The sequence below is a fragment of the Microcebus murinus genome, chromosome 7, assembly GCF_040939455.1.
Source record: "Microcebus murinus isolate Inina chromosome 7, M.murinus_Inina_mat1.0, whole genome shotgun sequence".
In the NCBI taxonomy this organism is placed as follows: domain Eukaryota; kingdom Metazoa; phylum Chordata; class Mammalia; order Primates; family Cheirogaleidae; genus Microcebus; species Microcebus murinus.
In genome coordinates, this window is record NC_134110.1 from 97,392,842 (window position 1) to 97,405,904 (window position 13,063).

Genomic DNA, 13,063 nt, shown 5'->3' on the forward strand with positions numbered 1-13,063 from the left:
TCATTACAGGAAATGTAACTCCAAATAATAGCCCAGGCAATTTCTGTGACTGGCCAGAGTCAGAGCCCAGATTCCAAAATCTCCATCTCCTACCAAGTTTCTATATTTGGGAGGTCAATAAGAAAACAGCACCACCCAAATAGTCAAAAGAAAAAGACATGTGCTTAAATTAAACTGCGACAGAATAAGGCACGAGGTCTGTTCCCAACCTTCAATCCAATGACATTCTGCCCGTTGATTTCACAGATGTTATGTTCCGTGAGAAGACCATTTCTGGCTGCAGAACTATCTTTGACTATGGATGTTATTTTTCCATTTTTAAAGATAAAGCCAACATGTCCAGTACTATCCTTGTGCATGGTGATTGTCCGTTCAAAGGGCCTGTAAACATAATGGGCTCAACTAAAAATTTAATTCCAAGGTAAACATCTTAATAGATTTCATATACCATAAATTTTGCCACATTGGACACAGTTTGTTACAATAAATGCTACCCTAAGTGTTTCTACTGAGAGCTACTTATTATGTGGCTCTGATACTATACATTCACAGAACATTTTCATGTAAAAGACCATTTTTTTAAGAAAATCTATCCACTATGGTTTGACTAATCAACATTTTCTTAAAATATCAAAGATGTTTCATGTGGTTAATCAATATGCTTTTTCCTTTAAAATTTATCACTTTAGTACTAAGAATGAAATAGGCTTTGAACTAAATCACAGTAGTAAAAATAACTTTTTTTGTTGTTGTTAACTTTTAGTATCTTCTGGATACCTAATTGTTCTTAGGGAACACTATTTAAAACTTGTTTACAATATTTCTCACATCTTGATTTTGAAAATTTTATCGAAGATTTTTTTTTGCTGTACTTTAAAAGAACTGCAGAAGCAATAACACAAATTCCTTAAGCTCTTTTAGGAAGGAAGACATGCAGCTATTATAAAAAGGCTGCCAGCTGTCCACTCTCAAAAGCACTCACATCAGTTACACTTGCTTGCTTCTCTATAACTCTATCATGTTATCAGATTTTATGATAAACCTGTGTTTATAAAAAACTCAGAATAGCTGTATCTTCCTGTTGGTCCCGCTTACTCTTTGAAACTCTGCCATAAGCACTCATCTATAATACATTTACCAAATATCTAACCTGTATGAAACTGGAAACAGAAAGACCGATAAAACGAAGTTTAACTAAGAAGAAACAAAAAGCCAAAATTTTACTGTAACAATGTGATACAGGTTGCCCTGAATACCTGTAGGGGCTGGGCAAAAAAATAAATAAAAGCCCATATTTCATGTGCTAATGTTTAACAGTTATAAATGAAACTATACTACTGAATAGAATGTTGCATCTTCTGGACAACTACTGCTTCATAACAGGCCTGATTTGGTTTCCGTAACTCCCAAACTGTTTGGAGTTCTGTATGGGCCTTCATCCTCACAATGAAGGACCCTGGCACAGTGTGAGCACCCTTCCCTAAGCAGTAAATTGGAAAGTGAGGCCAGAGATGCCCTGCTACTTTGTTACTTCTCTAACATACATTTTCTATTTTCTAGAAAGGTAAAGACACAGAAGTACCCGCTTAAAGGACAAAATCCTATAAACTCTAAAATAAGCTATGTATTAAAAACAAATCAAACTATGAAAAAAAATCTGTACAAAACTGCAAAGCTATAAAGCTCATCAATACCATTTGAACATTTTCTGGAACAAAATACTGTATTCACAGAATCCTGAAAGACCAAGAGAATGGAAAACTAGTTTGAATTCCCATTTGAGCTATTTACTAAAAAAGCTTACCTGTCACGAATGGTCATAGTAATCTTCTCTCCAAAAGCCTGTTTGAGCACCTTGTGTGCTTTATCAGAGCTCCAGCCGGCACAGTTTTCACCATTGATCTGGAGTACTTGGTCCCCAAATCTCAGACCAACCAACGAGGCTGGAGAATTAGCCTGGACTAGCTGAACAAATATACCCTAGATAATAAGAAAATAACTTTGGTCACTGACCACTATTATGATATATTAACAGTTTTAAAATGCTGGTAAGTTAGGAAATAAGTGTTATTTATAGGTAGAAATCTAACCTAGTAACCAAAAAAAAAAAGGAAAAATGATATGAATATACTGTGTTGTTACCTCCTTAAAAGAAACTAAAAAAAATGAATAAAGGCAATAACCTCAAAGAATAAGGCAAAAAAGTGTGAGATCTCAGTGGTACCTTTCTATCCCAAATGATGACCCACCTGACCAACCTCAATCACCCCTTTCATCCTGGAATAAAAAGACTAATGAAAATAAAGTAGACAACGTGAATACATACAAGGTTCTATTAGTCTGATAAAATACCAAATTATTAGTACATAATCATATTTAGGGGAAAAGTCAAGTATTAGGAGTTTGGTGAGTTCTTTTACAGTTTAAAAAATGATAGTTTAAAGTCATTAATTCTACCTTTTGAGTTGAAGAATTCCTTTACCCATTTGCTAAATTATGCATAATCAAATAAAATTAAGGTTTATGTAACAGCTTAAAAAGATGGACACATGAAACACAAGAGTGGGCTTATAAAGAATATGCTTACAAAATGAATACAGAAAACTCAAGTACTGTTTACTAAGAACTAAACCCACATGGATATTTTTACTTATGTAAACTCTCAATCAGATGTTGAACAAAATATAAACAGACAAGTAAGTATAAAAGAAGAGTAAGCCTTGTAAAATACAAACACATCTACAAGGCTAGACCCTTTCTATAATTCTGCACTGGGTCAGACATGGTTTCTGCCATGTGTCTGTTACACTGTAGGATGGTAAGCGAGAAGTACGCAGCAAATTAACCGATGTACCTTGGCCAAGTGGACAAACCCACTGCAAGGATACCTACAATGGGGCCAAGGGGCCTATGAAAAGTATCGTTTCTTTTAGGACAGAGGAAAGAACAGAAGAGAAATCTTGGTGGAAGGGGCAGCAGCATCCAAGTCAGAACTTCCCAACCACACACACTGATGTGTCTTGAATAAGCTGTGAGTGAGCAAAGACACCAATGCCCTCAGCCCCCTGGGTAGGCAAGCAGGACTGCCTCACCCTTTCACAGCAGCGAACCTCAGTGATTACAATTTCTGTGTAGAAAGCTGGGACTCACTGAGCTAAGAAGACGTAAGACTGAAACAGAATCCAATAAGGTCATGGCTAAAACTATAAATCAGGGTAAAGACCCAGCATGTCCTTAACAATTCTAAATTTCTTCTCAGAGAGTAACCCTGTCTCATCTCTCCAGTACAGTACAGTGAGAGGTAAAGTAATTAAAAGGTCAAGTAATGGCTGCCCAAATTAGATAAGAAACTTTTAGTCACAAAATGACCTGTTAAATTCAAATTTGGAAGATAGAAGTAACAAATCTGCAAAACCATCTCAAGTTAAATAATCATTTGGTTTATATCTGAACATACATCAGTTCCCACTTGTCAGGTTTTTAACTTTCACATATGCTGCCCTATTTCAATGTCAGAATTCTATTATACAGACTGTCATAGTACATGTAGACCAATGACCTTTACTCCAGTTAGAATACAAAAAATGAGAATTAATCCTTCAATGTTATGGGGTTGGAAGTTCCAACTCTGCCTCCTCAAAATAGGGCAACTCTGAGTGAACAAATTTAAATTATTAGATTTAAAATATTCTCAATGATAGAAACATGATTATAATTAATTAAAGCATTTCCACTTCAAATTACTTTAGCAGTAGTTAATATTCTGTATGCAATTTAAACAAATTCAAATAGATATTAAAAATACTTACATTATCTATCGATTTAAGCCTGAGTCCAATTTTTCCATCTTGATCCTTACACAAAATGACTTCACGAATCCCTTGCTTAATTTCTGCTCTACGAATTCCAACATCATTGCCAGTCACAGGAGCCACCATATAGTTCACACTAGAAGGTCTTGCTACCAACTGCTGACAAAAACATACACAATGTGTCAGTATTTAGAAATACTCTCCTTGAAAGAATCTACAATGAAAACTGGAAGATACTCCGTTGGGGCTTTCCAAAAAGGAATCCAAAAATAATTTCCTTCAGATAAAGTTTGATTTCTGTAAAGATGACACAGTTTTTATTTACTAATTCCTCAGGCAACTTATTCCTACATGTATCATCTTCAGCAGTGATTTGCTCTCGATTGGCTGCTTTTTGAATTCATTGGCATTTGCTTCCCACGTACTTTGGCCTATCTGCATCAAGATGCACAAACCAGACTGCCCCAGATTACCTATATTAGGGACTTGAGTCAGGTACCATGTTTCAAGTTTCTAATGCTTTCAGGTTTTCTTTTTTCTAAGTTATTACAAGTACATAATAGTTGTTTATCTTTATAGGGTACATTTGATGTTTTGGTATTGGCATACAATGTTAATTCAAATCAGGGCAATTACAGTATCTATCACCTTAGGCATTTATCATTTCTTTGTATTAGAAACATTCGACATCCACTCTTTTTCAAGTTTGCTTGACTAAAACTGGTTTCTTGCTTTAAGTTGATTCTTTCCTCAACCAAAAGACAGTGAGATAAAAGCTTATCAATGCTTCTTAATGGAAATTTTTCCAAAAAAGACATAAAAAAGCTCTAATATGCTTAAGAATTGGGATGTTCAGAATGGCAGTGACAGCAAAGAAGAACCTCAGCTATAAAACATCACAGACTGAAAATATATTCATTCAGAATTTATGGTCATTCCAACGGTACATTCTAAAGCTGATAGTCTAACAGGAGTAATACGTACACCACACAAATTACTATAGGAGAAATCAGAACACAATGCCAGAAGAAATTACTTATGAAGGACTACAAAAGTTCAAAAGAAGAATTATAGCTATAAGAGACAGAAAAATCAGGTAATCAGGAAAAGAAATAAGGAGCAAATGAATTATTTAGTTTAGTTGAAATTCATTTGCTTCAGAATTACCATAAATACTGATTAAGTAAATATTATAACACTGGCAGCCTACTGCATACATACACACAAACTTACTATACTAGAAATCAGAACACAATTGCAGAAGAAATCACTTATTGAAGGAATCTCAAGCAGAGCACCATGCATGCTCTTGCTGAGTTTCAGAGACAGAGATGTGAACTCAGAAAGGCTGAGGCAGCTAGTGAAGCAGACAGAGTTTTCATGGCAGTCTGGAGAGGAAGGAATTACACAGAGAAACAGCCCAGAAATCCACACAGGGGTGAGTCCTCTTGCCTCTGCTGCTGAATACTCATCCAAACATGCATGAGGTCAGGCTCCACAAGCCAGGCAATGGCATACTGTTCAGGGAGCTGTAACAGTTTTCAGGTATCACACAGGGCTGGGAGACATTCAAGTATCCACCAGCCAGAGTAGAGAGTGCTTGCTAAATACCCAGGGCCTTCAGTAGAGACCCCAAAGTAAACATACATCTTTACTAACGGGGATAGTCTAGTTTTACAGACCTACCCGAACAAAGCATAAAGTAAGCCTGAGAAGAATCAAGTAGATCTATGGGTAACTTAATTGCCTGCCAGAACAAGTGCCAACATTTTTAAAAAACACAACAAAATATAGCACCTAAGAATGTAAAATTCACAATCTCTAGCATCCAATTAAAGACACAGGTGGCATGTGAATAAGCAGGAAAATGTAACCTATATCAGAAGAAAAATCAGTCAATAGAAAGAGATCCCAAAATGACAGAGATCATAAAATTATCAGGCAGATTTTAAGTTACTATTAATATAAATATAGTTAGTATGTTCAAGGATTTAAAGGAAGCCATGAATGAGGAGAGAAGAGAAGATATAAAAAAAATAATCAAATTTACACTCAACTAATCTTTGACAAGGGTGCCAAGAATATACAATGGGGAATGGATCGTCTTGTGAAAAAATGGTGTTGGGAAAATTGGATATCCACATCCAAAAGAATGAAATTAGACCCTTATCTTACACCATACACACAAATTAATTTTAAATGTATTAACTTGATTGTGCTAATCATTTTATTCTCTCTCTATACACACACACACACACACATCTATCTCAATATATCATGTTATACACCTTGAACATATACAATTTTTATTTGTCAATTAAAACTCAATAAACCTGAGCAGGGGAAGCAGATAGAACATCAACAGAAGAAAAAAATATGTGATGAAAAATCCACCAGATAGGAAGAGTTAACAGAAATCTCCAGCAATAGATTAAAATAAATTAAAACAGAAGAAAAAGAAAAGGCAGGGCAATGAAGAGGCCTGATGATTCAGACACTTCAAAAATTAGGTCCCCTCTCTAGGGATTAAGGAAAAAAAAATTAAAAGACCAGCTGAAGTGCTGGCCAATGGCAAGGAACAGAGAGTCCATGTAGTGAACAAAGGAAGCCATAAATACTAACTACAGCTTCATGACCAGTTACTAAAATAAGAATCACAGCAGCTATGGTTATCTTTTTCTTTGCTTGTATTTATAAATTTTCTGTAAATATAGCAATTAACCTTTTTGTTCCTCCATACCTCCTTCCTTTTACCTTTATATATGAACTGTTGGTAGTGACTAACTTTACACTTTTTAAGTTAAAAATACTCATCTGGAAATTTGAATCCTTAGAAGAGTAATTAATATCACATAGTAATCAATACCATGACCACTGCCCAGAGATGGCCAAGATAACTGGTATCATCCCTTTCTGGAAAAAGTGTAAAAGTGACTTCATTTATATTAAGGGGTACTTAGCTTGATTTTGTATCCCCCTTAATTAAGCATGGTTTTTATGTTTTTAAAGGCTATAAACAAACAATAAGAATATGTGATAGGGATCATGAATAACCATTAAACTCTAAAATGTGTATTATAGAGCCCTTTATAGAAAAGTTTGCTGAACCTCAATTTTCTGGAAGAGTTGTTACAATAAAGTTGCTGTTACTGCCATACGAAGTTCAAATATTTGTAGAAGTGTGCAGATATACTGAATAGTCAAAGGAGTAGGTGGTAACAGGTATTAAGCTACTGTCCTCAGCTCCAAATCCACCCTTCTGGACTCAACTCTACTCTAGGTGATGCTGGGCCTAACCACAAATAACGTTTTCCTTTGTCAGTGACTAAAGTGACAAGGGCTTTGTTCCTTTCCATGTGTTTCCCATTCACTGTGTGAGCTTGGCCCTTAACCCTTGCAACAGCAGTAGGTTCCAGTCTCCAGCTTTTATTGACACTTCCAGCAGTAGCCTCATTGCAACGTCTCAGAGACACCAGTACTGCAAGCAGTGCCCCTCCTCCAAGGTCTACCTCCAAGGTCTAAGTCCCAGCTCTGTGCGGCTCTTCCCCCAAGCTTCTAGGTTCTGCTAACTCCTACCTCTTCCCTGTGTTACTCCAGTCTTAGGAGAAGCAGCTAACTTTCTCCAATTACATCTGCATCCATTTTTGTTTTTTTCAATTCTTCAACCTCTTTATCTAGTTTCTTAACTTACCTCTGCTGAGATACCCACCATGATTTCTGTTTTCCCAAGTGCACCCTGACTGACAAAAGCAAGTTTTCAATAAATATGTGGTAAATAAATAAATGCTAAATACACAGTATTAAGCACTGAGGTTATGGCAATAAGACAGACATGGATCTTTCATGAAATATTTAACTATAGTTACAATAAGTGCTACAAAGTGCTACAGTCACAGCAATGACAAAATACAGTGGATCAGACTCACTGTATTAAGTCTAGAATCTGGAGTCTAATTACAAGGAGCCTTGGATTTCAGAAAGAATGTTAAAAAATCACGAGCAAAAAAAAAGCTATGATAGACCTATCCTTCAGAATGATTTATCTAGTAGCAGCTTAGTACTATTTAACATAAGAAGTTATTAGAGGAAATGTAAGAGAGTACTAGAATAACCTAGGTTGGAAGTGCAGAAATGTTGAATATGGTTAGGATTAGAATGGATAGTAGTAGGATTAGAATGGATAAAGTAGGATTAGAATGGATAAAATGAATACAAGAAACTTGGAAGAGACAAAATCACTAGGTCTTAGTAACTGACTAAATACAGAACACAATGGACTAGTAAATGATAATTAGGAATCTTTAATTCCTAATAAATTCAAACAGTGGTAATAGCACAAAACGAAATAGACTATGTAAGAAGTAATTTTCAAAAAGAAGTCTCAAATTTGAGAAGATATATCCATACTAAAGTTATATATTTGTGAGTTGGCCACAAAAAGGAGATCATATATCTATGTGTAAAGTATGATCTTACACAATTCAAGATTAATTACACCATACATACCCCCTGAACTGGTGCTCCAGGGACCATGGCCATATTTGCACGTACTTCTTCTTCATTTAAACTTAGGCCCATGTATTGAGAGAGTTCTGGATACAGTTTAGGATAGAGACCTAATATAAATAAAAGAATAGATGAATGAAGGAAGGAAGGAACAAAAAAGCACTGGCAGAATACTAAAAATGAAAACTACTTTTATTATGGGTTTCAATTTATGCTAAAAAGTTATATTTAAGTTATAAAATCTAGGATGCATTTAAAGTGTTAATAGCAATTTGGAAGGACACCCCCCCCCCACCTCTGTAACAACAATTATTAACAGAAATGGAAAATACAGAAAATGTTTAAGGTGAAAGCCATAAAATATGAAGACATGTGAACTGAAACAAACTCAGATTTCTAAATACTCAAAAGCAGAAATAATTTATTGAATGAGTTACCAGTAAACAGGGCTATGGAATGATTCTTCTGAATTAATGACCAAAAAAAAAAAGAGAGAAAAACCAAAGCCTTTAGATTTATTTAGCATCATTATCATTTTAATAATGCTAATCATATCCAATGAAATCCTAGAAATGGTAATTTGAAAGATTAACATTATTTAACTTATTAGTAGTTATGTATTATTTCCAAAAGCTCCTTTTCACATGGTTTATCTGTGACTTAAAATGAATTTTCTAAAAGAAACATTGTTATAAATGGTTATAAGCCAAGATGGCAGGCCACAAAAACCTATTTAATACTTATCTTCTATTTTAATTCATATTATTTATGGGCTCTGTACTGAATCCCTCTGAACCTTGAAGAAAAAAGGGACCAAAGACAGGACATGGAGACTGAAGAAAGACTTTAGGATTTAGGAAGCTCCCCAAAAAGGAAGTGGGGTGGAAATTTCAGAAGCTTCCCTGGCAAAGATAGAGAACAACTGAAAGTTCAAGAGCAGCAGCTGGGGCAATTGAAGTTCACATTTAAGGTTTGTTCATAAAAAAATTAGCCATATTAGGAACTTAGGAGTCAGGCTAAAATCTATTTTCATTCAGCCATAAAATACATCTTCATATTCACAGTTCACCTCTTGATTAGCTGAAGAATTATTTTTTCAAATTACCTTTATTTTCTTATTACTACTAGAGCTTTTCTTGAAATAAACTTTTTCCTTTTTACTACTAGAGATTTCACCACCAATTTTATGCAGTCAAAAACAATAATCTTAGATTCCTTATTTCAGCAAAAGAAAGCTTAACAAATATTTCTATTCACAGAGAATGAACCCAATGTATACACTCACTTCCATCTTGAGAGACAGGAGCAGAAGCTTCTGATAAAATTGCTGGGTTGGCAGGATTTGCAGAATAGGCAGCCTGAGCCTAAAAGGAAACAGAAAATTCTAACAGCATGCTAACAATACCTACCTAAAATTCTCACATAATTTATCAGTTAAATCCAATACTTCCAAAAACAAACTAAAACACTGAAGTTTTATTTAAGAAAGTTTAATTTCAAACACTTCAGGAAGACTTTATCAAAAGAAATCTGCAAATCAAAAATATGTGACATTCAAAATATTTTTAAAACTATCATATAAAAATCGAGTAAGTACTATCCTACATATCTTATAACCAGTATTTCATAGTGCTACTGCAAACTAATAAATTAACATATTCAAGACACAATCTAAAATGCATGACAACATATTTTATAATTCCACATTTTATATTTTACCAAGTAAAAATATTTTATTTACATAAGAAAAAAAGCTCAGCCATATTCATATAAAAAGTCACATATCAGAAAAACACCTAAAAAAGTAATACTTATTAAGTATTTACTTAATATGTTTATTAATATTTATTTTATTTATTTATAAATTTTATTTATTAATATTATTTTATTTATTTTAGCATGTCCCACAGAAATAATCTACATCTTCATTTTACCAAGTATAGGAAAGAATTATAAAACTTTAACAAGTATTACAAACTATGTAAAAAGCATTCTTTATCACTGACATAAAGGGATGATGACACAGTAATGTAATTTGTAACTGTTAAACAAACTTGCCAAAACTACTTTGACAAAGTATACACTGGTCAAAACTACTCAAGCTCAAGTGTCTTCTCAGGGATGCCTACACCACGTTAAGTATCCTGCTGATGGAGATTCTTTGTCCTTCACAGATAGATCTGACTTTTTGAAATAGCCATATATCATTTAGAGACAAGTTTGGTAATAAGCTGCATGACCAATCTCGAATTACCACTTTTTACTTAATTGGAAATATGTTAATCAATGAAGAAATGAAGTTTATACTTAAATTTCAACCTAGCCCTGAAATCAATGCCAAGAGCAGACCCAAAGACACTTATGAAGCTTAATTTAAAAATAAGTATAGCTTACAAAAGGTTTGAATGGTACTAAACTCATTTGAATGAAAAATGTTCTGATATACTTGTTATCCAATCATTCTTTAATATTTATCATTTTATAATTTGTTAAACATTACACACTGAAACAAAATGCAGCAGGAAAACCTTTTAATTGTAAATAACAATCCACAAATTCAAAGTATGTTGAATTCTGAAAGTTCTTTCACCACCTATCAGTTAAAAGGACCTAGTGGCCACTTGGATTACTTCTTGAATCACCTCTAAGGGAAAAAAATACTGTTCAGTACTAAAAAGAAATGAGCTATTAAACCATGAATAGATATCGAGGAAATTTAAGTGTATATTACTAAATGAAAGAAGGCAACCTGAAAAAGATACAATACTGTATGATTACAACTATATGATATTTTGGAAAAGGCAAAATTATGTAGACAATAAAAAGATTATTAATGGTTGCCATGGGTTGCTGGGAGGGAGAGATGAACAGGTATAACCCAGAGGATTTATAGGGCAGTGAAACTATTCTGCATAATACTACAATGGTATACAGTCATGCATCACATAACATTTTGATCAATGACAGACAGACAGTGGTCCCTTAGGATTATAATGGAGCTGAAATTTTCCTATTGCTAAATGACATCATAGCCACCACAACATAGCAGAGCCAACACATTACTCGAGTGTTTGTGGTGATGCTAGTTTAAACAAACCTACTGCACTGCCAATCATAATAAAAGTACATGTAATTATGCAGAGTACATAATAGTTGATAATGATAATAAGCAACTATGTTACTGATTTATAAACTTATTATCTTATACTTTTACCATTAGAGTGTGCTCCTTCTACTTACTAAAAAAAAAAAAAAAAAAAATTAACTGTAAAATAGCTTTAGTCAGGTCCTTTGGGAGGTATTCCAGAAGGAGGCATTGCTATCACATAGAATATGACAGCTCAATGAGTGTTACTGCCTCTGAAGACCTTCCAGTGGGACAAGATTAGAGGCAGAAGACAGTGCTACTGATGATCCTGACCCCGTGTAGGCTTAGGCTAGTGCATATTTTTGTGTTTTAGTTTTAACAAAAAAAGTTTAAAAAGAAAAAAAAAAAAACAAACTAAAAATTTTAAATATAGAAAAAAACCTTACAGAACAAGAATATAAAGAAATAAAATATTTTTGTACACATGTACAATGTGTTTGTGTTTTAGGCTGTTATTGCAGAAAAGTTAAAAAGTTAAAGTTTATAAAGTAAAGGATTACAGTAAGCTACAGTTAATTTATTATTGAAGAAATATTTTTAATAAATGTAGTATAGCCCAGATGTACAGTGCTTATAAAGTCTACAGTAAGGTACAGTAATGTCCTAGGCCTTCACATTCACTCACCGCTCACTGAGCACTTGACTTCCCCAGAGCAACTTCTAATCTTGAAACCTCCATTATACAAGTTTACCATTTTTTATATTTTATACTGTATTTTTACTTTACCATTTGTGTTTAGACATATGTTAAGACACACAAATATTTATCATTGTGTTATAACTGCCTACGATATTCCATATAGTAACATGCTGTACAGGTTTGCAGCCTAGAGCAAGAGGCTCTATCTTACAGCCTAGGTATACAGTAGGTTACGTCAAATAGATTTTGTGTAAGTATCTCTATGATGTTCGTACAATGATGAAATTGCCTAACAATATATTTCTCAGAACACATCCCTGTCATTAAGCAACACATGACTGCATACAAGTCATTATACATCTGTCAAAAAAACAGAACATATGATACCAAGCTTGAACCCTAATGTAAACTATGGACTCTGGGTGATAAGATATGCGACATACCTACCACTCTGGGGCAGATATTGTGCATGTGTGAGGACAAAGGTATACTGTATTTTCTGCTCAAGTTTGCTGTCAATCTTAAACTGCTCTAAAACATAGCTTATTAATTTAAAATATACCTTTTTATAGTAGCTATTATTTCTTATTCTTTCATTGCTATTGTGCTTATCCAAAGAATGCTGAAGAACATACATAATAGAAAGCTCTATGCAAAGTTATATAAATTTGATTATGCAATTTGTAGTAAAAATAAAACTAAAGAAGGATGTGACAATAAGGGTTTAAGTATTATATGCCATTAAGTGTAGGTAACTACTTCAAACTTACTTATAAATCTGACTATTAAAAAAAAGGGGAATGGTGGGGGTAGTGCCCCAAGGAACAGTGGTCACTGCCAGGGTGTGTTGCTTTGCCATTTACAGAAAGCATGTGGAGAAACATGTTTTGTGGAGTCACTTCTGTCAAATTCTTCTCCCAATATCAGGAAAATTATAAGTTCTGGTTCTGTATATCA

At 34.0% G+C, this 13,063-nt stretch overlaps 1 protein-coding gene across 2 annotated transcripts in view; it reads right to left on the bottom strand.

Moving 5' to 3' along the window:
- Positions 1-13,063, bottom strand: part of SDCBP (syndecan binding protein) — a 30,494-nt gene that overhangs the window by 3,030 nt on the left and 14,401 nt on the right. The window contains exons 3-7 of one of the 2 annotated variants that reach the window (XM_020288797.2): positions 9,604-9,682; positions 8,319-8,428; positions 3,810-3,968; positions 1,805-1,980; positions 210-381 (exon numbers count right to left, since the gene is read on the bottom strand). In XM_020288797.2, the coding sequence (XP_020144386.1) occupies positions 210-381; positions 1,805-1,980; positions 3,810-3,968; positions 8,319-8,428; positions 9,604-9,682 (696 nt within the window). Of the gene's footprint in view, positions 1-209; positions 382-1,804; positions 1,981-3,809; positions 3,972-8,318; positions 8,429-9,603; positions 9,683-13,063 lie in introns of both variants that reach the window. The other variant, XM_012746592.3, reaches the window with a different exon arrangement.